The 27,923-nt window shown below is 36.5% G+C and overlaps 1 protein-coding gene across 11 annotated transcripts in view; it reads left to right on the top strand.

Annotated features, from left to right (window-relative positions):
- LOC115445541 (TLD domain-containing protein 2) overlaps positions 1-27,923 on the top strand; it is a 112,144-nt gene that overhangs the window by 61,036 nt on the left and 23,185 nt on the right. For 4 of the 11 annotated variants that reach the window (XM_037444558.1, XM_030171849.2, XM_030171851.2 and 1 more), the window contains exons 3-19: positions 516-578; positions 2,563-2,660; positions 4,938-4,999; positions 5,862-5,997; positions 14,363-14,455; positions 16,489-16,592; positions 17,863-18,056; positions 19,160-19,232; positions 19,569-19,718; positions 20,024-20,116; positions 20,382-20,597; positions 20,961-21,158; positions 21,670-21,900; positions 21,980-22,125; positions 24,396-24,523; positions 24,918-25,080; positions 26,382-26,520. In XM_037444558.1, the coding sequence (XP_037300455.1) occupies positions 516-578; positions 2,563-2,660; positions 4,938-4,999; positions 5,862-5,997; positions 14,363-14,455; positions 16,489-16,592; positions 17,863-18,056; positions 19,160-19,232; positions 19,569-19,718; positions 20,024-20,116; positions 20,382-20,597; positions 20,961-21,158; positions 21,670-21,900; positions 21,980-22,125; positions 24,396-24,523; positions 24,918-25,080; positions 26,382-26,520 (2,287 nt within the window). Of the gene's footprint in view, positions 1-515; positions 579-2,562; positions 2,661-4,937; positions 5,000-5,861; positions 5,998-13,905; positions 14,215-14,362; positions 14,456-16,488; positions 16,593-17,862; positions 18,057-19,159; positions 19,233-19,568; positions 19,719-20,023; positions 20,117-20,381; positions 20,598-20,960; positions 21,159-21,669; positions 21,901-21,979; positions 22,126-24,395; positions 24,524-24,917; positions 25,081-26,381; positions 26,521-27,923 lie in introns of those variants that run through there. The other 7 variants (XM_037444559.1, XM_037444557.1, XM_030171856.2 and 4 more) reach the window with 4 other exon arrangements.

The raw sequence follows: 27,923 nt of genomic DNA, 5'->3' as shown, positions 1-27,923 counted from the left end.
ATTGTAGTATTTATGTATAACACATTTATTTTCGTTATTCACGTGCTTGAAATTACTATATTTGTTTAAAAAAAGGCGTTTGTTGATTTTTTTGTTATTTTTGATTTTATAAGCAAAAGCTATAGAAAATATGTAGATTGAGCTATCTGACACATTAATTTGCTCATAAACATTTTCATTTTTAGTTTTATAAATTTCCCATTGGCCCAAAAATAATAGCATAGTAATTCATCCTACTCTTATTCAGATAATGATTATGTATTACAACAATTTATGGTGTGTATTAAATTATTGCAAAATAAGTAAAGTGAATTGTTGTCTGGATAAGGGGTGTAAGGTTCGTGTGCAATGTATCTCATTACAAATAATTATTATGTCTTGACTTATTTATAATTTTTCTTATTATAATTAATTGAAGTGATACTCGATACAATTATGAAATGATTATTGCACACGGACTGCTATCGTATTGCATGCGTTGCCTGTGTGTAGAGCGTGGTCTCTGTTGCATGCAGGTCTAGGCGCGCTTCGCAGCAGCTTTCGAGGAGCGCCGAGAGCATCGATCAGTCATACAAGAGGTAACTGTATGCTTCATTTATTTTTATTCACTTATTTTGTGATTTTGACAGATTTGCTCAATAATAATATATATTTTAATCTGCCATCGTCCTCCTAGGCGCATCCCATTTGAATATGAATACGGTAGTGTACATTATTTTAGTGAATAAAACTACTGTTGATTATAATAATATCAATGTACCGTTACACTATTATTGAACAATAAGTGACTTTACAACTTCAAAATTGTCCTATGAACTCTACGGCACGATCTTGTCCTTTGATATTCGCATTTTAAATGTCAAACGTCCCTGCGTTAAGTACGAAGAACAGCGCGTTTAAATACGCGCTGTTCTTCGTACTTAACGCAGTAAAAATTCTCTCTCATTTTGATTGGATTTGAAAATTTCAAATATTGTAGTGCTATAAAACTTGGACAAACAGTCTTAATTTGATAAAAACATTGCCCCAGTCTAGTTGACATAAAATAAAACATGTGTCTGCTTTGAAATGCAGATTAGTGTAGTAATTTTATTCAGCCTAGTAATGTGCTGCATTGTTGAGCAAATCTGTAAGCAATCTGCAAACACATTTTTACAATGGCATTAAGTTGATCTTGCTTGTTTATGTAGATAACTAAGTCGTTTCTATTAATTTATGTGTAGACAGTAGTTGGTATTTGTTGAACATTGTGCATGCGCTAATACTTCGCACTTCAAAACAAGTCACGTGAGCCTTTGGAACCTAAAAAACGAATAGGCTCTATCACATTTTAATATCTTTCGGACTATTGCCATGTCGCAACTGAACTGTTTATATGATAAGCATTGACCTAATTGCGTAATAGTACATAATCCCATTAAATTTCAACGATGCTGTACACAGCACAAGTAATATATTGTGACTCATGATGGAGATTAATTTAAGTTTAACGTCGACCTTAAGTAACGACATGTTATTGGCCTTCGTTCGTAACTGGCTTAGTATTCGAAGCATTCTTGCAGAAATGTATGTACCAAGGTGCCACTGTTATGTTACTTATACAATACATTTTATTTACATTGAAACTATGATCGGCACGCGATTCTAATGAGGTACAACGATTTATTGTTATATAATTTATTATATTGATAACATTGCCCTTTGTTTTTTGGGTAGGCACATGAAACCTTGACTCGCGGGCTCGTTCTATTTGTATCAGTCCTGTCGGAGTTATTTGTGTTGGCTTTAAGGCGTGTACAATTATACGTACGTTGACCCGGAATGTTTGTAATGTAGGTCTGGTTATCTTTGTTTTTGGGAAGGGTTTACTGTCGGGCTTTCCGTCTGGGTCTTGGGTACAGATACGAATATATTCAGCTCGCTTGTGCGTTAATCTTAAACAGTTGTCACGCAATTTGTTACCACCACATAGAACATGCTTATAATTCATTTTTACTGGTCTGATATAAAATGTAAACAAACCTTTCATTTCTTCTATATGTAACAATACATAGATAAGGCTTTCAACGTTATATTTTTTATAATTTCGTGTCATTTGATACATTTTTATTACGTATTTGTATCTGCCAAATAACCTGTACTCACTCCAGGTACTCAAAGATTAATCACGATGATTAATTTTTTGTAGCTCGATACATTTCCAATTATTCATATTATTTTAATAAAAAAAAAATACTTAAAAACTACTAGATATTTGTAATTATAAGGGTAAGAGTTCAAGAAATTTGTAAAAAAATGATCAATGTATCCAATGACTGAATGAGGTCATATTCGCGCAATAAATGGTCAGTAATATCCGGTTCCACATCCTTATATCGTTTCTGTGGTGATGGTTATTGCCTTCTAAAAATGCTTTTGGTATAGCAAAATGAAAAAAATGCACGAAATTTTAAATATTATTATGGTGATACTGGTAAAATAGGTTGTAAGGTACGCGGTTAGACCTAAGTACTATTGGTTGCTGATTACTAGTGACTCTAATTTGTGTGTTGTGCGTTACAGGTCTAAGAGTCGGTCAGTGGACCATGGGTTCTCACCGCCCTTCGACTTGGAGTCTCTGCGTTCGAAGGTCGAGGGCAGATTTGACGCCGTACATAGAGGTATGTAGTCGATAGCATTCAATTATTTAATAGGCATTATTATCTTGTGATTTGAACTACACCCTAGGTAGTCGTTTCTAAACCAGATAATTCCAATGAGATGAAGTAGTTTGCGTTGCTTCCGGGAACCATACGGTTATTATGATACGTATTATATTATATGGACTGGGTGGACTTAGTGAAAGCGGGCTTGTTGTCATCCTTAAATAATATAATGTATGTATTTATGTAAAGGATGTTGGGTCTTGTTTACAAAATCGTCTTCTCCACTACGAGCTTTAAGCACGTTTTCATATCGGACCAATGTAAATATTTCCTATCGGACCTTCCCGGCTATGTTTATTTGGCGGCATGAAAATTACGCCTTAGGGATTATTTTCATCACAACGCCCAAAGGAAGGGTTAAACTAATCCGATCTTAGTAAATCCATTACCCGGTCCGTCGACGTTTTGTAGGTATTTATTTAGCATCTTCCCAACCCGCGTCTATATCAAACATTGAATGAAATTAAACCTTGTCCCATTACGCGAACACGTTTTATTGGCCGTTTCATTACGCAAGATGTGTTTACCGTCTAGCAGCGTAAAAATTCTCGCCACGTGACCAAATGTGAAACCTTTTCGCTGCGACGTGTTTTATAAACGCGTCATGTATTACATTTATTTGCAATTAATCTCACTATTGCTGTCCGAATAAAATAATATGCCAACCTATATTCTTTCTATTGTGATGTAATGAACGCATTAAAAAATGCACGAGTTGTTTCTTTGACAATGGTAAATTTAATAGATATTAGTACAAGCCGATTAACCACTTTCTCAGTTAAGAATATATTATTTAATTTAACACTTACCATTTAGTATTTATATTCCAAATTATGCAAAATCTAAATCAGAGTAAATTTCACTTCAATTAGCAATTCAAAGTATCAGTTCTGTCGCTAACGTTACCATCCTACCGTAACATGAGCTTCATTTATCGCGCCACCCGTTCTAAGGTCACGTAAATTGTAATACGTCGGCTGTTGGAAACATTTTCAAAATAAATTAACAAGTAAAACCAAATAAATAACTGCCGGCTGTTAATGGAAATTCGTAATTAATGTTTGTTTGCGTTGTCTATTGCGAAAATATAAAGCTCCGATTTGATTACAAGACAGCCGGATGTCAGTGTGGCAGTTTATTGCTTCATATGTTGGTGTCTCTAATGCGAAAATTATAGTTGATCTCCTTATTACTTGAAATATCTCGTATTTCGTATGTTTGAATTTAAATTCAAGTTAAAGTCACGTTTTAGATTATATAGAACTAACGTTATAGTATGTATTATAACTTCCACGGAAGAAATATTTCTTTGTTTCCTAATCTGAACTCCAAATTTTATAAAAGGTGCCTTTGGAAAGCGAAAAGCTATGTTTACTTCATATTACTATTATAATGAATAGTTTAAATATATTTATTTAAAATCAAACCGTAAATGATAAACAAGTGCACTGACTTAGAATTAATAAAATAGATTTATTGGCTGAAAGATAATACTATTTTCGTTTTGGCTCTTGTAACCGACTGACTGATATCATGCGATGCACCAATGGCCTCTCATTCAACGGAATTCAATTCTAACGATTATGTCTGCGTTGGTCTGAATTAAACTTGACGGAAAACTTAGTTAAATAGTACTGTTATAAAGGATTTATTTATCATTTTGAACGTATAGCATTGATATTAACAGTGGTGGTAGTATGGTGGGAGTAGGTATTTGTGTGTCAATAGTCACCAACGTATTTCGCCGTTGCAACTGATTTATTCTAGGCAACATAATGTTGATACTATGAAACATCATCATTTTTGCGTCATAAGGTGTTTAACTCTTTTGAATCTCATGTACCTCAGTCATCTATTTGTCTTAAAATAACAATTACGTTATGTTCTTTTATTTTATTTCTATTGTTTACTGAACAATTTATTATTCTCAATGTGTATTGAATATGCTTGAAGACTCATTCGTGTCGGACAAATTATGCCATTTCTAAAATTATACACGAGTAAGACACTTCGACGTAAAATCATGAGGTTAAAAATTAACACGTAGTGGCACTACATGTTATTGTATTTTGTTTCTGTAGAAAAAGCAAAGGAAACCTTCAAATAGTGCAAAGGAACCCTTATAAATGCACGTTCCTGTTACACGATGATACTCACACCCAGGGAATTGTACGTGTTTATACTAAAAGTATTGTATACACGTAGAATAATGAATAATGTATTTTGTTACAGACGAAGACGAACATGCGAAGAGACTGCCACCGCCGCCCCCCATCAAAACTATGACGTATACGGTAAGCATTATGTAGTACATTATGATTGATGATCCGTAAACACTGCCAGAGTTGCTCTTTTGAAAATAAGTTCGCAGTTTAATGTACTAATTCTTAAAATTAGAATTATGCTTCAGAATTGATAAATCAAATGTTAAAAAGAATGCTTCAAGAATTCTTTTTGACTTTTGATTTATTTATGTTGGTTCATTACGTATTTGGAAATACCAAGTAATCTACCAAATTACATGAAAGTAAATGAGTTGAAGAATGACTTATGAATTTATGGCTGTGTTTTTTAAAGTCTTCCAAATAAAGAGGGAGAAGCGGGCATTGACTACATTTAATAAACAACACTATTAAGACAGCTTTATTTCCTTTGATATCATGTTTATTACATACTTTTGCTTGCTTGTTCCAAGAAAGTACCTGGTACTGTCATTGCGCTCGAACCTCAATTTTACCCACTGAGGAGTAAATTTTCTCTCAAGTAATTGATAAACATATGCATAGAGAAGTTTATAACCTATGTAGTACCTTAAAATAAACCTTCCAGCTCAAATGTACCCACGTATTCACCCTAGCCACACGTAAAGGACCCAAACATGTACTTGTTACAGTATACAGTTTGCATTCTCATATGCAACCGAGCGCTCAGTATTTTGCTCAATCAATGGAAAACGTTATGATTCGCATATTATATCTAAAAGCTGTTGTAAGTAAATAATGCAGGATCGTCATCCCTTTTTCGCAGTAAACTCCTAATATCACATAGCTATATTTTGGTTCACTACTTTAAGGACTTACTTATGCTGGTTAACTAAGTTTAAATATATCTATGTAGAAAAAGGCCTTCTATTTTGTAATGTTGCTTTGTTTGCAGGTGCGTGACCGCGACACCCTGACGTCACTGGCGGCGAGGTTCGACACAACACCTTCTGAACTAACCAAGTTGAACAGACTCGCCACGCAGTTCATCTTTCCCGGACAGACACTGTTAGTGCCGGACAAACGGAAAGGTAAACTATATTACATAACTTGAAATTTGACGACAGTGAATAACAAAATGACTGCAGAATATCGAACTATGAGCACGTTTAAATACCTTCTTTATCATACACAACTGAAAGGACCATTTGCGAACTTGTAAGTTAGTTACACACAATAAAAGTCAACCGTACTAAAATAAGACCATTACCGCAAAAAAAAACGAGTAATGACTAAAATTAACGTTCCGACATCGATATAAATTCTTTTTATTTCTGTGCAGTAAACAAGAAAATCATTTTATACCTCTTCACTTGTGATCGTTTTGCGAAAGGACAACGCATCGGAAATAAAACAGCACGAATTGTTGAACGGTACGAATTTATTGAATAGGTGGCGTGAAGGATTTTTCGAGAAGCACGCCGACGGCGAACCGAAATAAATACATCTTTTGGTTTTAGAAGTTATTTGTATGAGATGCATTTATGTTATTTATTATTATCGCGGGGAAAACAGATTGTACCTATTCGAAACATTTTATTTATGTTGTTTCCACGTTGATCGTAATGTCTTTCGCTTTATTTTATTTATTTGAACGTTATACGTTTGTTTACACATGTCCATAATGTACCTATTATACAATTTATAAACAGTCAAACACTTTAAAAGTTCGAAGAAATAAATTTATACTTATATATTGCGAAAATAACTTTGTGTGTTACGCTTTTGCGGCAAAATCAATGAACCGATATTGATGAATTTATTTAGTCCGGCGTTAAGTTTGTACCATAAATGGAACCCAAGAAACGTTGTTTCTTTTATATTTATCACAAGCATTAAATCATTTGCTGTTGAAACTGGTAGTATATTATAGTATGATGCTATTACTTCAAATCCAGGTTTAGAAACAAAAATAAAACAAAGTTTTCTTTTTCCTGTATGTCGAGATATCGGTAAGTAGCTTTTTTCTCTGATTTAAAATTCAAATCAAAAATCATCCGTAAATAAATATTTTATTTTCATAGCGGATAACAATGTTGATAATGTAATTATACGTAATTTAACACATGCTTAATATTATGATTACATGTTTTTATTGTTATACTAAGGTCGAAGATTGTTGCGTGAAGATAAACAGATGAATCTTTACATAAAAAGTTCTTGTTTATAATGTATAAACACGTGTGTCTCGTGTATAACTATATATTGATTCCCCTGAGCTCCACAGAGAGTTGGTTCGGTTGTATGCTCCAAATAACTACTAAAATGTCTTGCCGTATTGTATTCCGTGCGGTATCTGCAGTCCTGCGTGCCCTTGCTACTCTTAACGCGCTTTTGGAAGCCTCTCCGTGCCTTGATCTTTTTGTTTACAATTTTAATATTATAAGATCTTTCATTTTAGCTTATTGTGCAAATCACTGCATTTCGTAGTTAGTATTGTTTGCTGAATAAGTAGCAATATGTTTAGATGATATTTTTTCTTATTATTTTTTTATCATTATTTTTAAGCAAATAATTGTATTGGTTACTGTAAATTGTTGGTTGTAATCGTTCTCATCAAATAATTTCCTTCTTCTTATTAACTGTTAAGTTATGGTCAAGTAGGCGAAAATTCAGGACTTCGCTTATGGGTGTTTTTGGAAAAAGTTTTTAGAATTCTATAACGAGTTTTGAATGTAAAAGGTAATCACCAGCTTAGTTCCAAAAACATCTTTGGGACTAGACAATTAAAATGATAGTGAATGCAAATATCATTTACCCACTTTTAAAGACTTTTTAGGTCCAGTTTATTTTGTGTTTGTAACCAAAGCAACCATATCTAACCTTGGTATAATAGACATTATTACAGTCACACAAGTAATAAACGTAATTGGTCAGTGGGTAGATATTTGTTTACATTTCTGGCACAAGATTGATGAACATAACATACCGACTCCATTCCGCATTTAACAAACTTTATTATATTAAGTGTAATTAGACAACCGGGTATAAATAAAAAGAAAAGTTCTGCATAAACACCGCGTCAAGAATTACAAATCCATGCCTATGTATAAGAAAATGGTAAACACTTCGCGTAATGTTTACGATTTTTAAAAATTAAACATTTCTCCGGGCGAGTAATTGCTTCATATTTTATAAACGACACGAAGGTCTAAACATAAATGTTTGCCTGTCTGCCAATCTGTGCCTGTGACGCAGAAACTTTTACCGTAATTTAAACTCCAACTGCAGACAGTTGTAAACTAGTGGAATGGTTTTTATTACATTTCTTAATGTCGGTAGTCCGTGCGGTAACAAATTTCATCTTTAGTAAAAATTTACTTAAACTACTACAACATGAAATGCTTATTAACATTATAGTTTTATACGCTATAATAGATTTTATCGCCTTCTTGGCCCAATAGCAGCGGCCTGCGGCCCAATAGTACCGGTAGGTTCTGCGTTCGACTTTCTCGTCGGGAAACACAATGTGTGCGATTTGTGACAGGATTCTTGGATTGGATTTCTTATAGAAGATTAACAGACAAGCAGGCAACCAGTCATAAAAAACTTTACGAAATCGTTTGTGCAACTTGCGCGAAAATTATGTTATGTAACTGACTCCACGTCGGAGTGGGACCAAGTCAAGTACAACAGTAAGAACTATGTGATAGAGATCTAGCAGTAGGACAGTATAAGGTATGGTCTGGTAATATGATAATGTTTCAACGATTATTTGGTCTAGAAACGGTGAGTGCATAAGCAGGAATATCATTGTCAGTGCAGACAACAGTTGTGCTTTTTGTGACATGACTTGTTACAGACCATGTTTCGCTGACCCTATAATATTGCACGCAATTAACTTGAAATAACCTATTGTGATATTTCGTCACCTCAAATTTTATATTGAATATTGTATTGCGGCTAACTAAACTCCAATACATACATTTTGCACACGTGACACTAGATAGAACCGTTATTATATAATAAAAAAATAATTTTCACAAAAAATTTAACCGCCTTCAAAAACCACTCAAAACCAAAAAATAATTTCACATAACAAGTGTATATTGGATACCAATTTTGGAGTCGGTGCCTAATTAAACTTGCTAGTTAAGCTAGATAAATACATTAACGAATATTTGGTTTGGTTTTGAGTGGTTTTTGAAGGCGGTTTAATTTTTTGTTAAAATTATTTTTATTATTTCCTCTTTTTCGAGGCAGGGAGTATAATACACCCACATTTGACCAGCTATATGTAACAGGGGAAGAATTTGGGTAGGGTACAGTTCACAAATTTAAATATTTCCTTAATAGCTTCCATTTGCTGTACTGCGGCGATGTGTTTATCTCCGGTGACGATCTGACTTGCTGACTTCGTACGCTGGCAGCACATTGTTTTCGTATATTCGTTAATGTATCCTCCAAAATTGGTATCCAATATATTCTTGTTATGTGAAATTATTTTTTGGTTTTGAGTGGTTTTTGAAGGCGGTTAAATTTTTTGTTAAAATTATTTTTATTTTTTGCTTTTTTGTGTTAGTAAAAAAATAGACCGTCTCAATGGCATAGTTGTGTTTCGCTTTCGATACGACTATCGCGCTGAGGAGTTACACCTCTGAGTACCACTGAAAAGGGGAAAAGGTGTGATGCTATATATATGTATGTAAGAAGTAGATTCGAGCAAACCTAACGCAAAAACACAACTGATATTATTTGGCTCACAGTACAACTATCGCGCTGTGGTGTAACACCTCTGCCTACCCCTGAAAAGGGGAAAAGGTGTGATGCTATATGTATGTATGTAAGAAGTAGAGTCCACTAAACCCAACACAAAAACATAACTAATGTGTTTCGCACGCAGTACGACTGTCGCGCTCAAATGTTACACCTCCGCCTACCCCTGAAAAGGGGAAAAGATGTGATGCTATATGTATGTATGTAAGAAGTAGATTCAAGCAAACCTAACGCAAAAACACAACTGATATATTTCGATCATACTACAACTATCGCGCTGTGGTGTTACATCTCTGCCTACCCCTAAAAAGGGGAAAAGGTGTGATGCTATATACATATATGTATGTATGTAAGAAGTAGAGTCAATTAAACCCAACACAAAAACACAACTGATATGTTTCATACACAGTACGACTATCGCGATGAAATGTTACGCCTCTGCCTACCCCTGATACGGGGAAAAGATGTTATGCTATATGTATAAGTATGTGAGAAGTACAGTCAACCAAACTCAATGCAAAAACATAACTAAATACGTCACAGGAAAGCTAAATTCGCGATTTCGTTTTCTTGGACGACATAATTATTCTAGTTTTTTTAATTTTAAAACCAAACTACCGAAGCGATCTTGAAAAAAAATTTATGGAACCAATCTGGAGAGAAATTCTTTCGAATAAAAAAAGAATTTTCCAAATCGGTTCATAAATGAGCGAGTTCTGAGGTAACAAAAAAAAAAAATCACGTCGAATTGATAACCTCCTCCTTTTTTTTGAAGTCGGTTAAAAAAAGGTGGCATATTTTTTTACCGTATATTTAAATAAATTAAAAAAAATAAAAAAAGAATAGTTTTTTTAAATTTTCGTATTTACTTTATATGGTATGCTACGTAGGTATTATGAAAGCAAAAGGAACCTACTAGAAAAAAACATGTTATGGGCGAAAACAGAAAATATAAAAGTCGTGCACAATTACGTATCAAATACAAGCTGTGTAAAGACGAGAATGATTAATGCATAAGTTTTGTTTCGTTACCGTCGCGCACTTATTATTTATTGTATTATACACTGGGTGTCACATGCTAAAAAAATTTTTTTAGATCATAGAAACATCTGTGGCGAAAGGGGAAATTTTCCCAAAGGGAACCCGACACAACATATAGATACTAATATGCATAAATACAGTCTGCAAATCGTTGTTATGATAATTATATTTGACATAATTCATAAAGGGAAGCCGGCAGAAATCGGGTTATATGGACCCTTCGCCACTGAGACACATAGAGCGAAAGAACTTCTGCGAAGAATCTTTATATATTCGGCATTGTAAAAGAATAAGTGAACCCATGTATAGAGACATATTACTGTTTAATAATTATGCACATAATACAGTACAGAGCACAGGCGCCTTCAGATGGGCGGCCTGAAGTGAAGCATGACTTCCGCCGTCTGACGTCACCAGCTATTCCCGAGTAACAATAATTTTTCTACCACTTGTGGCTAACTTCAAATCGGCCGTCACTGGCTGGCCACTGTATATTTATAATATCAATCATTCAATGCAAAGTCCATTAGCGCCTGGCTCAGACGGAAAGACAAAAACGAATATCGCAAATCATCACGAGGAATCACAATAATTTAACATTCAGTAGTTGAGTGACAATAGGGTCATCACGAACGACATGCAATAAAAATGCGATAGGATTGATTGGTTATAAAAGGGTTGTAATTAGCTTAAATTATAATTAATAGAATATATTTTGTAATGAATATTTTGGTGAGTACTTATAACAGTTGAACTTTATCTTTATTTTACACGGGCCTCAATGACTTCAAGTAGTTATGGTGTCTCAAGTAAAAAAGACACTTAAGTAAATCAATGAACTTAGGTTCTCGGGCCACAACCTAAATTCATTGATTTACTTAAGTGTCTAAAACATCATAATAATTTAAGGGCAATTTATTTTAATAAAATATTCACAAGCAAATGTGACTGATTAATTGTAGGGTTAGCATACAACTCGAGTGATCTTGGGAAAAGTTTTGCTTTTATTACTTTTAGTAAATTTTTCAAACTTAGGACACTTGCAAAGCTTTAGTAGGCCACAGGTTGAGTATATCTGACCTATATTTATGTCACATGATCCTAAATTTGCGTATAAGTGCTCTGTTTTAGATATGTCAGTAGATGTAAGTACATGATAAATCGACTTACATAATATTATGTCAATGAGCAGATGGCTTCTTAGATGTCTCGTTTGTTAGTTGATTAATATCGGCACTATCTTGTCAATATTTTATATCACACTGTAAACTACAAAATTCACTGAACTGTGTTCGAAATAAGTACAGGATTACATTTCTTTATCGTTTTTTATTCTTGGAAGGAGTTTATCACAATGACAATGCGTTATCAAGATGGCCTCATCTAATCCTTGTTAGAGCAGGATGAGATATTTACTATACATAAAAAGAAAATTAAGATCTCCAAATACCAAATAACGTTATTAAATTAATAATATTATGCTTAATGCAATATTGCATGAATGTAATTTAATTTGATACATTATTACTAAGAAAATACAAGCAGTTAAATTGTACTACCCAGTTACAAGCACCCAAAAAAAGTATGATAATGTTGAAAAATTCACGCTCACATTGTGATTCTGAGAAAGGTCATTAATACGGTCAGAGCAGTTGGAAACGTAAGTGTTTTGTAATTGTATTGGACTGGTAGAGTAGTCTAATTCCGTTCACTCAGTTTGTTGCTGTTAACTTAAATAGTCGATAGTATATGGACAAATTAAATTTATTTAAATGAACCTGTAAAATAAATATTTAATGAATCATTTTCATGTAGGTAAGATCATATTTTTCAACATAAATTTCTATATGGGGTTCGAGTTGCGGTCAAATGTTATAGCTTCAAGAGAAAAATAAAAACCCTCGTCATGTTGTCGTAAATATGGAACTTATTTCTTGTAATGACAAATTTACTTTTAAAATGAAAAAGTGACGCCCTCAAGGCAGTTTTTGTTTTGATGGTTAGTCTATACAAAACTATAACGAAGTGTTGCCCAACCTGGGATCTAAGAGTCGTCGACATCAAAATCCTATGCCACTACAGCAAGCAGGCGAATTTATTAAATTATCAATCGTTAAATTATTTTTGTAATGAAATATTGACATCCAAAGACCTCCTTTTTACTGATGTTTACTAATGCCTTGTGACTGTCACTATCATCCTGCCTTATGTTAACTACTCATTAAAACCATTTAATGAACCCTAAATACAGTGTATAATTTTCATATAGTTGTTGTGTTGTGTATATTTTTTTCCAAGAGTCAGAGTTGCCGCATTAGGCAAAGTTGCTGTTTGATTGGAAAGTATTGAACAATGACATCGGATTGTTGGAAATAAAATAAGCATTAAAACATAGAAAAGAGTTGTTGTATTACACTCTGCTACACGGGTGTTAATGATAAAGTTAAGGGCGAGTTCAAGAAATCCATTTATAAATAAATTGTAATCAGCAGGCAGTTTATTTTGTTTAGAAGCTACGATTTCATGCCTTTATTTTGTCACCGTTAGTTAGCACTCAATCTTTTCCAAGGTAGTTCAACGATCATTAACAGTTTAACCACAAAATTATATTTTGTTATTTATTTTTTACATTTGGGAATACATTAGTGCATTAGTTATTTTATACACATTTGTAATAATTATGGTATGTTTTGCTATAGGAACATAAATACAAATCCAAAGTTAAGTGATCGTATAAAGATTACAAATTCAAAATTCAATTAATTACTAACTGTATTAAATATGTACATTATATATACATTGTTCCTTTTATTCCTAAATAGGGAATTATGATATTAATAGGTCATTTTATTAATGGGCCGCATTATTAGCATTAAGTGTAATGGGATGCTCTTTAAAACAAGTATTGGCCGAGTCACACCGGTTTTATAGAACTATAGCACAAACAGTGCAGTTGAGACATACTTTGGACACAAATAAATAAAACAAAACATGGACGAGACCGGGAATAATATTATTTTGGTACGCTGATAATGGAATCGGCAACATGGATTGCATACACATTATCGCCGCCACACCGCATTGTCCAGGCGCGATGCAAAACAATAACACACAGCCTTGGTGTTATTCATTCATGCGTGACGTAGACATGGAACAAATTTTTCTCCTATTTACACGGCAAACAAAAGTTACAACAGTCGCCGCAACTCGCGGCCGGAGTGCGCACTCGGCAGCGCTCGGGCTCGAACGCGACGCGATCACGCGCGGTTTCTATTTTAATTTGTCACTGAATTACGTTTTACAGAACGGCCTCAATAAAGTCTCGCCGTGCCGGCCACGTCTCCCGACTGCCGTTACGTTTGTTAGTCGTTGCCCACCTAGATAATATGAACTCTCTTTATCACAAGTGATAAATGTACCGATATAATGGACCTTGCGCCGATATCGTGCAACAATGTTTAGTTTTGAGTTTCTGAAGCGGTGGTATCACGGTGCGTTCATGTTTTCGCGTTCGTTAATTAGTACTCATATCATGTGCTTTCCGATATTGCCAATTAGCGGTTCTTGTCAACATATTTCAACGGAGTGTATGTATACAAATAACAGGGGTAGTGGTTGATGTGTCGTATTGCATTCCAGATGGCGACAAGGATTCAGATGGCCCGTCGGAGAGCGGAGACAACACATCTGAGTCAACACAAGGTGCTCCCAGCGAACCGCCGCAGGAAAAAGGTGCAATATTGTTTTATAAACATTATTAATTTATTAATCTACATGTCATGTAACTACTTCTATAATATTTAGGTTATGTTGATGTTGTCGGACGTAATTCCACCACACAAAATACATTTAATGGTATTGATACGTTTGTACAGATGTCATTCGAATAATGTATTCAGCGAGAGAATGAATGAAAGGTTATGACACATTGTAAATAAACATCATTAGTGTTAGCAAGTGTGTCGTTTTAAATCTCTTTACCGATCGTCTATTTACATTACTTACCTATTCGTTAGCTATACATTGTGGTTGGTATTCAACAGAACAATACGATCATAAGCTCGTGTCTGTTTAGAAATTGTTCCAAGGACACTAATGTCGCTCGTTTTCATTGAGCGAGCTGAAATGGGAATAAAAGGAGCTCCACAGCCACTGTCACTCTAAACGAATGACAATGGTACACGTTACACGATGATTACTGTAATGGACCAACTACGTACTGCTATTGATAAGCAACAATTTAATTTCGGTTTACAAAAGTTTGTAGTTGAAATAAAATCTGCTCGGATCGGAAAGATATAAATATTTGTACGATTACGTATTATAATAATTTCGTAAATCTTACACCAGGGCGTATTTAGAAAAAGACTCAGTTTTAAATTTAATGATGCAATATAAGGTTTAACTTCAAGAGGAAATAGTCACTAACACTGATTTAATATGTTGAAATGAAAAAGATTACTCATGTTTTGTTAATCTGATGATAAGCGTTGAGTGTTCTCCCGCAAAAAGAATTGTTTGTCATGAGTTATCACTCGCCCCATGCATAAAACTTTCATTTTTTATTCATAGGTGATTATTTAATTATATGTATCGTGTTTTGTGAAATATTTCCTGCGTTAATACACGTATAGCTGGTAGTTTCTCAAAGAACACTTATTAAATAGATTTCATTGCGGCTCCAGATTAATATTTGTATCATTGACTACTCAAAAATTGTGTTATAATTTCTGATTGCGGAATCGAAGATAAGATTGTTTTTTTTTATAGATTTAAATTTAGATTAGCTATAAAATATATTACCGGAACGTTTACTGATGATTAAACCGTGAAGGATAAAACTTTTTGTTGTTTCTAGAGTAATAACCAGCAATAAACACACCGAGTTTTTAATTGCATAGAACATGCTATCATTTTTATCATGTCGCTTGTTTCATAATGAGAAAAAAGCGTATGTATTACCAAGGTGACTATAATTTTTCATAAATCAAAACTATTGTGAGAATAATAGTTTTTATTTTTGTACATGTGTTTTTGCTTTTCTGATTACCCTTTGTTACATAGTGTATAATTATGTAGTTGTAGGTTGCATTTTAGGCATTAACAATGAAAACGAATACGAAGGAATAAAAATAGAACCATTTCATTAAAAACTGTATATAGTATGATTACTGTGCGTGTGACACACACTTACAAGTCTTGTTAATAACATCGCTAACAGAAAATTTATTAAAATTATTTCTATAACCCTAAAAATATTCATGAATTTATATGATAACTGCTGAAATGACCTAATGGTGTATTTCGTAGTCTAATAAGATAAAACCAGTATACCTACGACACTGGTACCGTGGTACATGCAATAAATTTATCGATGATAGAAATTAACGTATGGACTTCTAAATTTCATAGTGGTAAACACAATAACACAACATTATAGTTTTTTTTTTATATAATAGCTTAAATATATTTGGTCATGTATTGCATCGAAGTAAGGTGAAGAGCACTTGAGTATAATAACTGCTGATAATCTAGTTAAACAATTCACACTGTGATAATTATAGATACGTGCAGCGTGTGACTTGATTGTCAATATTATTGGCTTATATTTTATAATGTTTATAAAATGTTTCGTTTTTCTGCGAAATGTTTAAGTACTAGGAAAAAAACTCTGGGTTAAATGTTTTTCTCACAAGATTATTTATTATAATTAAATTAAAATTATCCCTATATTGTTGTTGTATATAAGTTGTGTTATATTGCAGAAATCTTGGACAGCTTGCGGCCGGTGTCTCCCGAAGCGCCAGCCAGCAGCAGCGCGCCTCAGCGGTTCCTCAAGATCAACGTGCGGCACATCACCGATGGACAGGTACATGGTCCAAACATTCATTTTTTTTTCTTAGCTATCTATCGACACACGCAATTTCTACACTGGAATTCATGGTAAATATCATTTACTCCAATTATAAAGCGCTCTACACACCAAACCCGGCGGATTAGCGGGCGAAATAATTTCGTTGCAATTCGGAAAATTGGTTTGCTTACATGTGTCCACCAGTCTAAACGAGTAACGTGCTATTCGCAGTTAGTAATTGACATGTTGTGGGGTGGCCCAATCAACAGTAAATCTGACATCATTCAATCAAATAAGACTGGCGCACCTTTACAAAGACATTGAGCTGACTCTACGTGCCAGCGAGTGTGGTGTGTTATGAGAGCTAGACGTTGCGTCCCTCGATGACTTTATCGAATCTATGCCTTCGAGATATACCACAAAAAATTTAGGTGTGAAACTGAATACAATTATATTAGAATTATTTTATTTTATATTATTCTTTTGCATGGTTCTAAAAACTTTTGTTATTGTGCAACTTCAATATGTTTTAAATTTTGTTTCTCGTTTTGTTTGATAATTATCGTCTTATTATTATTATGTTAGCAAACAAGTTTATGATCGCTCGCAAACCGATATATACTTATAATGTGAAATGTAAGTAATGACTATGACTCAGATTTACGAGCTTAGTTTGTACAGGTGAGAAAATTATGTGCATAAAAAATAGCTACGTATTTTTACGTCATCAGAAAATGTTATTAATCATATTATCGTGAAATGTTATTTACGTAGTTGTAGTATGCATACAAGTATGAAATAATATTACAGCTATGTGAGCTGAACTGTAGACTCGATAATAATTACGATAAAATAAATTTACATTAAAATAATCGCAACTTATTATGTTGGCAACATATTATCATAATAGGGGCTCCACCATAACTCTATAGTTTACACTTTCTGAATTTTCTAAAGGCAATAATTCCATCTAAGTCTAATGTACATTTGTGAAAATGCGATTAAATAATGCTGTTTGCGGAGCGTAAATTTGTATGAACAAGTTCGTTAGACGAGGTGTAGATTAGCGAGAAAACTTGTAGTTCAAGCAACTTGGCTTCCGCAAGCGATTATTAACGTCGAAACAATCACGGCAAACTGACTTTTTGTAAATTTTAAGCTTGCAGAACTAACGCCCAGTCATATGTGTATAGAAGTAATGAAATATTGTCGCTATTGTAAGCGCAGCTAAAATTTCTTGCGCCAGAAATTGCTAGTCGAAACTTAGCATTACGGTTCCCCATAGGGCGTGGTGTCCGGAGTGCTGCTGGTGACTCCGAACGCGGTGATGTTCGACCCGAACGTGTCGGACACGCTGGTGATGGAGCACGGGCCCGAGTCGTACGGCGTCATCGCGCCCATGGAGTACGTCGTCAACGCCGCCATCTTCTACGACATCGCGCACATGCGCACGCATGGACCGGACAACAATACGCACAAGTACGTTACTAACCAATATGCAGTAAGCGTAGTGTTCTAATGATTTATGAGATGATTTTAGAACTGCTCAAAATGATTTTAATACCCGATACGGTGAGTTTCGCCATTAGTGGTACACGTGATCTTGTTAGCAGTTATAATCGAAGTAAAATTAATGTGAAACTTAACAAATGCATGACGTCATCAGTTAACACCTGTGTTAATACTCAGTGCATCAAATAACATTTACATCGACTTGATGAAATTGAAAACATGAAATTACCGAATGAGTCATGAAATGTATTTTTGTTTTATATTCAAAGATATCTACCGTATATAATATTTAAAAATAACTTTTTCACTAGATAAAAGAATCTTACTGCGTAGTTAAAGGGTAATGATGCGATAGCAACGATTCGCTCACTGTTGTAAACAGACTTAGTGCTCAGTCACGAATATGGACTTAGCGGGAAGCGGCGCGGTTTCGACGCCGCTATTCGCACTGCTGTGTCGGGCATTGTTCCTTTTTCCTTGTTCACCTGGCTCGCTTGCTGTCGCTCGACACAAAACCGCTCCCGTTGCCGCTCGGGCGAAGTCTCGTGGCGTGCTTCATACTCCCCTATATATGTATATATTTTGTTGTTGTCGCTCGCCGCGCCGCACTGAGTCGCGTTTGAATCATAGCGGCAACATCGTAGCTGGGCCCTTAGGTATTCGTTAACAACCATAAAAAAAATATTTACAATACGTAGTTGTACTTAATTTTCTAATGATCTATAAATATTCTGATAGCTCAGCGAAACTACATTTTGTGCAATTCGTTACAATGTATTAATTTCCCTTGTGAAGTAAGATCATTCAATTTAAATCACGATTTTAATTCACATTATGCTATTGCGCGTAACCATTGCATAACGTTTCTAAAATAGTGACGTTAAATTGAAATTCATTCGTATATTCTCTAAGAAACGTGTGGGTTATCGGATGTCAGTAATCGATGTGCCTACGGGTTGTTACGTTAAGTGAAACAAATTAATTATGTTCGCTTGTAAACTCTAATTGGCACTGAGACTTTCTAAAATTAGATGCGGTCAGTTTGTGATGTTTACGGTTTCACGTTTCAGAGCCGAGCAGGCTGAAATATACTACATGAATAAATCGGAGCATTCACCCGGAAAGGACTCCCTTCTAGTCAAAGTAAGTTATTTTATTCTTGAGAAATGAGACGATGCAGTTCCTCGCTTGATAGAAAATCAACCAAAGTTCAAAATTCGAAGCCCCGCAGGGCATTGCTCAGCAGTAGCACTTATCACCCTATAGTCTTGGATACAGATTATAATGACCATTAATTACACAGACTCATAATTTTATTACTATCATAATATACACCCACGATAACTGAGAACTAACAAATGTAATTTTTGATATGATACTGTTTTGGTCTATTTAAGGAAGTTGAATATAGGTCTGAATTTGGTTAATTTGGCTAGTTCCGCGGTAGTTTTAATAATTATTAATTACAATGAACCGTAGGACGAGACATTCCCTGAGCTGCAGGCGGCGAGCGGCGAGGAGGGCGGCGGCGCGGACGAGCGGCCCGGCTCGGGCGACGCCGACGACCGCGGCGGCGCCGCCTTCCCCAAGGCCTTCGAGCGGGAGCTCGTCACTCCCACCGCTCTGCAGGTAAGATAGTATGCATATCATCAGGGATACTGCAATACCGTGAAGCCTAGCAGTTGATAAATATAGGGTAAGTGACAAGATAAGTTTTTTCAGAGAAGAGTTAAACCTATAAGTGTCGATTACTTTGAATTTTATGTATCAGTCTCAATTTGTCTTTTTTGACACTTGCGCAGTATTTACCAGTGCTAGTTACGCGGTATCGCATTATCACCTAAGATATCGTTTTTAAAAGTACCATCTTTTTGTCTCAAAGCTATGATAGAAGTTCATATCTCATCGCAATATTGCTTTTTGGCTATTTGCAGCAACAGACAACAGAAGAGAGGCGTAAATCTTTGCTCGATCATCACTGGGCCATACCAAGCAAGGATAGAATGTCCATCGATCAGGGCAGTGAGGTAATCTAATCCAATAACAACTCAAGAATATTTATTAAAGTTGGTCAGAGAAATATATCGTTTGGAAGGTATTTGGGAAACAATTAAACTTTCAATAAAATATTCCGCCTTTTAGTCTTAGAAAATGAAACACAGAAATATGTTGCTATCCTATAAACCCATTGGTAACTGCTCTGCTACTGTGGCTATTCCTAAACATGGATCACTCAGCTGTTATCACGACATGCCAGTAAAGCATAATTACAATGGAGTGGTACGTGTGCAGGTGTCCTCGAGCGCGTCGCAGTGCAAGGAGGAGAGCCTGGACGTGGCGCCGTCGCTGGGCTCGGAGGGCGGCGAGCCCGACAGCGACGCGCGCGACGAGCCCGCCGAGCCCGCCGAGCCCTCCGACGACGCGCGCCACCTCGTCAAGCTCTCCTACCACGACTCCGGCATCGACATCCGCGACCCGCTGCTGCACGTCACACCCAACAACAAAAAGGTATTGTGGCGCGACTTCTCACTTACCTCGATATTAAGTTCCGTTCACTTTAACAGTGAAAGAAAACATTGTAAGGAATCTTACATACTTCAGAATTCTACATAAGAATTTGGAAGGTATGCAAAATGTGCCAAACCCAACGAGACCAGCGTGGTGATATAAGGCCTAAATCCTCTCAATGGTACGGGAGCTTCATGTCCTCAAGTGGAACAGTATATAATACAGGCCTGGTAATATTATTATTTCATAGATTAGCATTCGTTTTTTAATCGACACCAGCAAACTTAAGTTTTCGACATGTATAAAAACATCACATTGGTTATTAATTTTCATTGAACATTACTAACATGCGTATTTTCTTAGGGTCACCACCACGTTCACCATTTTCTCGATCATGATGATTACCATCCTGATATAGAGACTATATACGAAGCGGCCGAGACAGATGTTTCCATGTACGACAACTGGCATTGCGATAAGGCCTATGAGACGAACTTTTTGAAATATTTCGTTACTTTGCATCCCAATGTTAATAGGATGTCGATGTCTTCGAACGACGAGGTAAGAAGACTGGAGAGGTGTTAGTCTCTTGTGGCTGAATATTTGGTCTTCTATCGTTATCGATTTTTTTAAAGTGTTCGAACTCCTTATTGGACTTTCTTCACTGGTTTTGGTTATTCGATATTTTCGAAACAGTCTATTGATATGTATTTTTTGTTTTCTATGAAATATTCTTGTGTCCGTTATTGTTTCATTACACGTGACGAAATGTTGTATGTAATGCAATATTTTGTTAATTTGAATCTTGGGTCCAGTATAAAATTTCTTTGTATGTTGAACTTTTCTTCTTATGTTTTGTGCATGTCATATTTATAAGTACCGTAACTAAAGTCTATCGATATTTGGTTACTTATTCAAACGATATCTATGATGTCTTTGGTTCGTAACTCGGGTCTAAAATGTAAACATATTTTCAATTACGAATTACTTGAAATGGTATCGATAGACCCTGTTGTATTTATGCAAAAGTATCGGCACGTATATAAGACGCACCGTGCATGTGTGTGTGCAGGTGTACAGCGACGCGGACATCGTGCTGTCGGCGGAGTGGGTGCCGCCGGTGTGCCTGCCGCGCGCGGAGCCGCCGCTGTCGGCGCCGCCGCTGGGCGCCGCGGCCGCGCGCGCTGCCGACCGCGCGCCGCGCAAGTCCACCGTCTCCTTCTCGCTCGACGGCTCCGCGCCCGCCGCGCACGCCGCGCACGCCGCCAAAGATGACGCTTCCAAACCGGACAAAAAGAATAAGGTAGCGTACACGATATACCACTTTCAAGAATCACTTCAGGTTTTTCTGACTGCCATATTAACTATCTGTTCGTGGCCAGATGCTGAAGAGGTTGTCGTACCCGCTGTCGTGGGTGGAGGGTCTGACGGGCGAGGCGGCGGGCGGCGCGCCCGCGTCGCAGGCGGACTCGCTGCCCACCTCCGCCGACAGCCACAACACTAGCGTCTTCTCCAAGGTGTTCAACAGGTACGAACCGCCACAGTCATCCCTGTCCTATATAGATGTGACACTTCAACATTAGTATACTTTAAACACACTGATTGGTCGATTTACACTATTATGATTCAATAATTTAATAAAGAGTAACATAATATGAGCGTAGAATGAAAATAAGAGTGTCATATCTATCAGCTCTTTTAATTTCTACGCTTTTCACTAACATACCGCTGATACATGTTGTACTAATTTAATTTTAAATCATTGAAGTGGTTTGATATTACTCACTATTATCAAGTAAAGTGCCACAAAGACATGCAACACACATATACACATGCTGTATGAAAATTTAAATAATGTTTGCGATAATTTTCCTTTGCTACCGTGGATGCAAACGGGGATATACCAAAATTGATGCGACTCCGCTCTGTTCATTGGCCGGTTAAGTTCCCCAATGAACTTAGTGGAATTTGGCACTGGTTTGTTCCTGAGTAAAACCCCGTCGGAAGAGGCGCCACACGACGTGTTCTCATCGGGGTACGTGACGTCACGTTCCGCTGCAAAATATCGATGTGCCAACTGCAATGTGCCTTTGACGACCGACTGCACCACGCGACGTCATCTTACCGCTAATATTTATATAATCGCTTTATGCTTTTGTGTATTCTTGGTAATGGAATAAAACATTAAATACTAAATTATTAATGTCTATAATATCGAAAGCCAAGCTTCAATGCTGTTTGTTACGGCCTTTTTAAACATTTAAATAAATCACATTGTGGAAGGTATAAAGTTGCCGTCGTGCGCGTGCTGTTTGTCGTTTGTGTATCACTCTTCTCTGTCTTAAATTAGGTGTTGTCATTGGCATTAATATGTCTCTCGTTTCCTATTGTCCTGTGTTTCATGGTAATGTATTTTGGACAGGCAGCTGATAACGTAAATCCAAAATTCATTATTGCTTACCATCACGCAGTGCCACTGAAAAATATCCAAAACTTGTAGTTGTCTATATTCTGTATGTGGATAAATCATTAAACATAATAATTAAATCAATTTCCAGTCCAAAAATGGTAGTGTAATATTGTTCAGTCCATAGATTTAGTGTTGTCATTGTTTTAGTACATTAGAAGAGTTCGCCTAAAATTATAATCATCATTCCGATAATGCGGAATTGAAGTTTGGGATTATTTTCAGTAATTGTGTGTATAAATTGAGTAATGATTGTGCTGATTGGCATGTTGTATATGTGTTAGGTACAGTACCATAGCCGTCATGTCTGAAGCTAAACGTCATTATAGTTATCACAGGATGCGATCATGATCGTCAATCATTCTTCATGGTGAAGCATCTCCTCACAACATCTCATTGCGATCATCGAATTATTGGCACTATTTGGCAAATATGTTGGCAACATGCATGATTAGCTTCTAAGAGTGTACTCGAAGAGTGTGATTTGGTAAAGATGTTACCAGTTTTGTTGTGATACGAATAATGATCATTTTTCCGCAGGTGGTGTTTATTTAATTAATATCTATCTTATTTCATATAGCCCTACCTCAGAGATATTTTGGAACAAATTAAAAATATTTTATTATAACAGAATTACGGTTGGATGTTATTTATTATAGTTATTGTAAATTACTGCATTTACTTTTCATCGCATAACCAACAAGAAACGGTATATTTTCCACTAATAAATTATATCGATTTAACCCAATGTGGTAAAAGCACATAATACTTTAGACGATGTGAATCTATTTGATGTTTTCTAGTGAGCACTCAATTGGCACAATGTATTCTGTTGCAATATTTTTATTTTTCTGCAAGTTCACACTCTGTTTGTGTCCGGCACCCCTTTGGAATGTTGGAGTGTGTTGTGATACGATTCTATTACCTACTGCGGCTTACTGCACCTTCACAATTTTTTTTCCCTCAAGTCACAAAAAATTATAATTTTACAAGACTATTTTGAAGCAATTTACTCATCCTAAGAGAATCGACTATATTTTAGAATTAACTATTTTATTGATTGTGCAATAAAAGCTACGAACAGTTTTTCCACAATTTAAACAGTTTATAAGAAAATGGATATGTTATATTGGTATGATTAAGGTCATAAGTTCCGCTAGTGGTCAAATTTAAGTATTGAAAAGTGATACAATAGGTAATGGTTATTCAAAGTTTACGAAGATGCAGTCTATATTCATGAAAATTCACATTTGGCAGTAATAAACTGAACACTTTATTAATTTTATGTGCACTATGTAAACATTGTCATCAATCGGTCGGTTTATGCGCAGACGCAGTTCTCTGGGTGGTTTCGGCCGCTCGCACACCAAGTCCGCGTCGAGCGCGACGCAGCCGCGGCTTGATTACCGCAGCATGGTCTCCGTGGACGATATGCCAGATCTCTTCGCTTCTTTCGACAGTTAGTACTGGTGTCTTTTATCTGAATGACAGCCCCACCATGTGATGTTTACTTCACTGATATTTTAAATATAATAAATCGGTTTGAGACCATCCCGTCCTCACATCCAACACTGCCGATCCTGTGAGCCAGGATCTGCAGTGGCAAACATTTTATGAATTGCAAAGTACGACGAGTCTTAAGGAACTCTAATCTGTTATTAACTCGCAATGAATAAAATAGAAAGAGGAGTAGTTGGAAATATGAATTGTCCACTCCCCTCCATAGCATATCGGAAAACAAAATATTGAACTAAGGAGGAATTATAACCTTAACACTTAACGGATGAAATGAAAGTTAACCTTAAAGAAAACAGCTGCGGTGAATTTTCATCACGTAATATTTGTATGTGCAGAGCTGATCCCGCGGCCGGCGCGGCCGAGCGATGACCCGCCGCTGTACCTGCGGCTGCGCATGGGCAAGCCGGCCGGCCGCCCGCTGCCGCGCACCACGCCGCTCATGTCCTACGGACGCAAGCGCATGAAGCCCGAGTACTGGTTTGGAGTACCTAGAAACAGGTAACATTCTCTTGTAACTTGAGGTACCTTAACTATAACTTGTAATACCCTAACGTGAATAAGCGTAAGCTAAGTCTATAAACGTTATTACAAATCTTTGGACATTTATGAATGTAATTAAAACGCCATGGAATATAATAAATTTTCCAAAAAGTAGTTAATGTCACCAATCGTCATATTATTTTTATTTATAAGAGAACAATAGAAGGCACGCTTAAACACGCGCTAGCTAATGACATCCTAAATAAATTAATTTATATGGTGCGAGATTAATCACCACAGCTATTGTGTGGAAAAAGGCAACAGTTTTAAATATTATTCCTAATCAGTGCAACATCATTACGTATGTTTTTGATTGTAAAAACGCATTTGTATCGACTACAGCAACCATGCTCAACCATTTATTTATACGTTCTTACGATGCCTCGGATCACCACGTAAATACATAGACCTTTTTTTTTTTTTTTTGTTTCGCGGAACAAGTCCCTTACTACTACCGCCCAGCCTTCGTGGGGGGCGACTGAGCGGTTATGCTGGGGTAACCGTGCCTTACGGCCCGGCGTTGAGCCGCCCGGATTTGATGGTGATCTTCGGGCGACCGCCGGGCCGAGTCCCTAACCCTATATACAACTTAACCTATGCACGGCCTACCCTCTTCGGCGCATTAGGGACGGCTGCGGGCTTCCTCTGACGTTGAAGTGTCTAGTCTGCGACCGCAGCCACCCCAGCGCGGTGCCGCCTTGCGGCCCGTCTCGGATGGGGGGGGGGGGGCTCAGAAGCCCCCGCGCACCGAAGGACGCCCTCGGCGTCTACGGCAGCGTGAGGCCAACTACACACACTGCCGTCCATCCCGGGGGTCAACCGACAAATGTGCAAACATGCACAGAAATACACTAGGGCGGACAGCCCCCTGCTGCCCGCCGACGACCCCCTTCGTGGCCCCTATTAGTCGCCTCTTACGACAGGCAGGGGATACCGTGGTGGAATTCTCCGAACGCCCTCATTCCACAGGGCGGAAATACATAGACCTGCTTAAATGTCTAGAAACGTAACAAAAATATTATATTTAGATTTAGTTGAATAAAAAGTATTCACAATTAACTGAGTGATTTTATTATTATAAGGTCAATATATCGTTCAAGTGATCTTAGGTAAATGTTTTGTGTAGTAATATTTTTGAAGTCTCTTGGTCCACTTGCAAATGCTCGCGATATCGCATGGTAAGGCCCAGGTTACAGGTTGAGTATAGAAGGAGTAGAACCACACGAGTGGCAGTGGTTGAAGGTGCATGTTGTTGGCAGGGTGGACGACCTGTTCAAGTTCCTGACGCACTGGGTGCCGGACCGGTACGGGCCGCTCGGCGACGTGGCCGCGCAGGGATACGAGCTCATCGACAGCGACACCGAGTGGGACGACGACGACGCCAAGCCCGGGCACAAGGTCAATAACAATACTATTACTCTTCGTTCGTGATTACTAATGCTAGAAGCGATCTAGAAAGATACAAACAAATGATACGTAGATTGCTAGAAAACTACATATATATTTCACGCCATTTACTTAGCATCTGTGTTATGTTAAGGACTATCTCTTAGGACAACTTTAGGAAGATTTTTTTTAAACTGAAATATTATTATTATTATTAAGAAGTTAACAAGCTGTTAGAAGCAGTTAATTTTAGCTGACTACTTGTGCAGTCATATCAAGGGATATAAAACCTTTAAAAATTTTTCCAATTGATCGATTGTCGCATATACACAAACCGGCTCTACAAAACAGTGTAATATTGTTGAATACAGTGCGGTCGTGGTTAGCTGCTTTCGACCGTTTATAACGTGCAATAATATATGAATGTACTTACAATTATTCACAAACCCAATATTTATATTATGTCTCAATTGCATTAGTGATAACATTTACAACGTAGATAGTTAAGTAGACCACACAACAGATTAGATGCGCTACGACAATGGGGCGAAGAAAATAGTTATTTGTCGCAAAAACAAAACATGTTTGTGGTAAACCCACGCTGTAAGCTGAAAGTAGCCTGCGTCTTAATCGAGTATATAATCTAACCGTGTGTCAAATTTAATCTAAATCCGTTGAGCTTTTTCTGAGTTTATATCTAACAAACCAAACAAAAATGTTCTCTTTCGCATTTATAATATTGAGTAAGCAGTAAGATAGTAAGATTCAGAGACTCATCGAGCTTCACCGCTCGGTGTCTCGCTTACAGAAGTACCAGTGGCGGGTGCGAGTGCGGAGTACTCGGAACCTTACGAAACTAACAGCTCCACTTTACATCAGTTTCATGTATCTGCCGAGGGTCTCTATTCATGCTGCAGACAATATAAGTATATTGTGTAGAACGTAAAAGTCTAGAAGAAATACCCCATAATGAAATATAATCTATTTGAAAACATCATATTTTAATTTAACTATAAATTTATTGTACATCGCATATTATAACGCCATAATATAAACAGGCGTGGCGTTATCGCACGTTTAATAATATATAATTTACACACATGGATGACAGCAGAAAATCCCTTTTGATTTGGGCCCGCCTTGAATCAACTCGCCCAAAGCCGCGTTTAATAAACAATAAATTATCTCGTTTTCCATCATCATCACTCACTCAGATAAGAATTTCGCCATTAATATTATATTAAACTAATATACTAAGGACCAACGGCCTGTCTAATATTTGTTCAGTTTAAGATATTTTAGTTTCAACATAATAAATTTTCTTTCTAATTTAAAAATCTATACTTAACTGTTCGTGTAACTTTTGCGCGATTAGTGATCGGGTATATAGTCGAAAATATATGAGATTCAAGTGG

Source organism: Manduca sexta, chromosome 28 (genome assembly GCF_014839805.1).
Source record: "Manduca sexta isolate Smith_Timp_Sample1 chromosome 28, JHU_Msex_v1.0, whole genome shotgun sequence".
Taxonomy (NCBI): Eukaryota; Metazoa; Arthropoda; class Insecta; order Lepidoptera; family Sphingidae; genus Manduca; species Manduca sexta.
The sequence above is the reverse complement of the archived record's forward strand: the minus strand, read 5'-3'. Positions and strand labels throughout refer to the sequence as shown.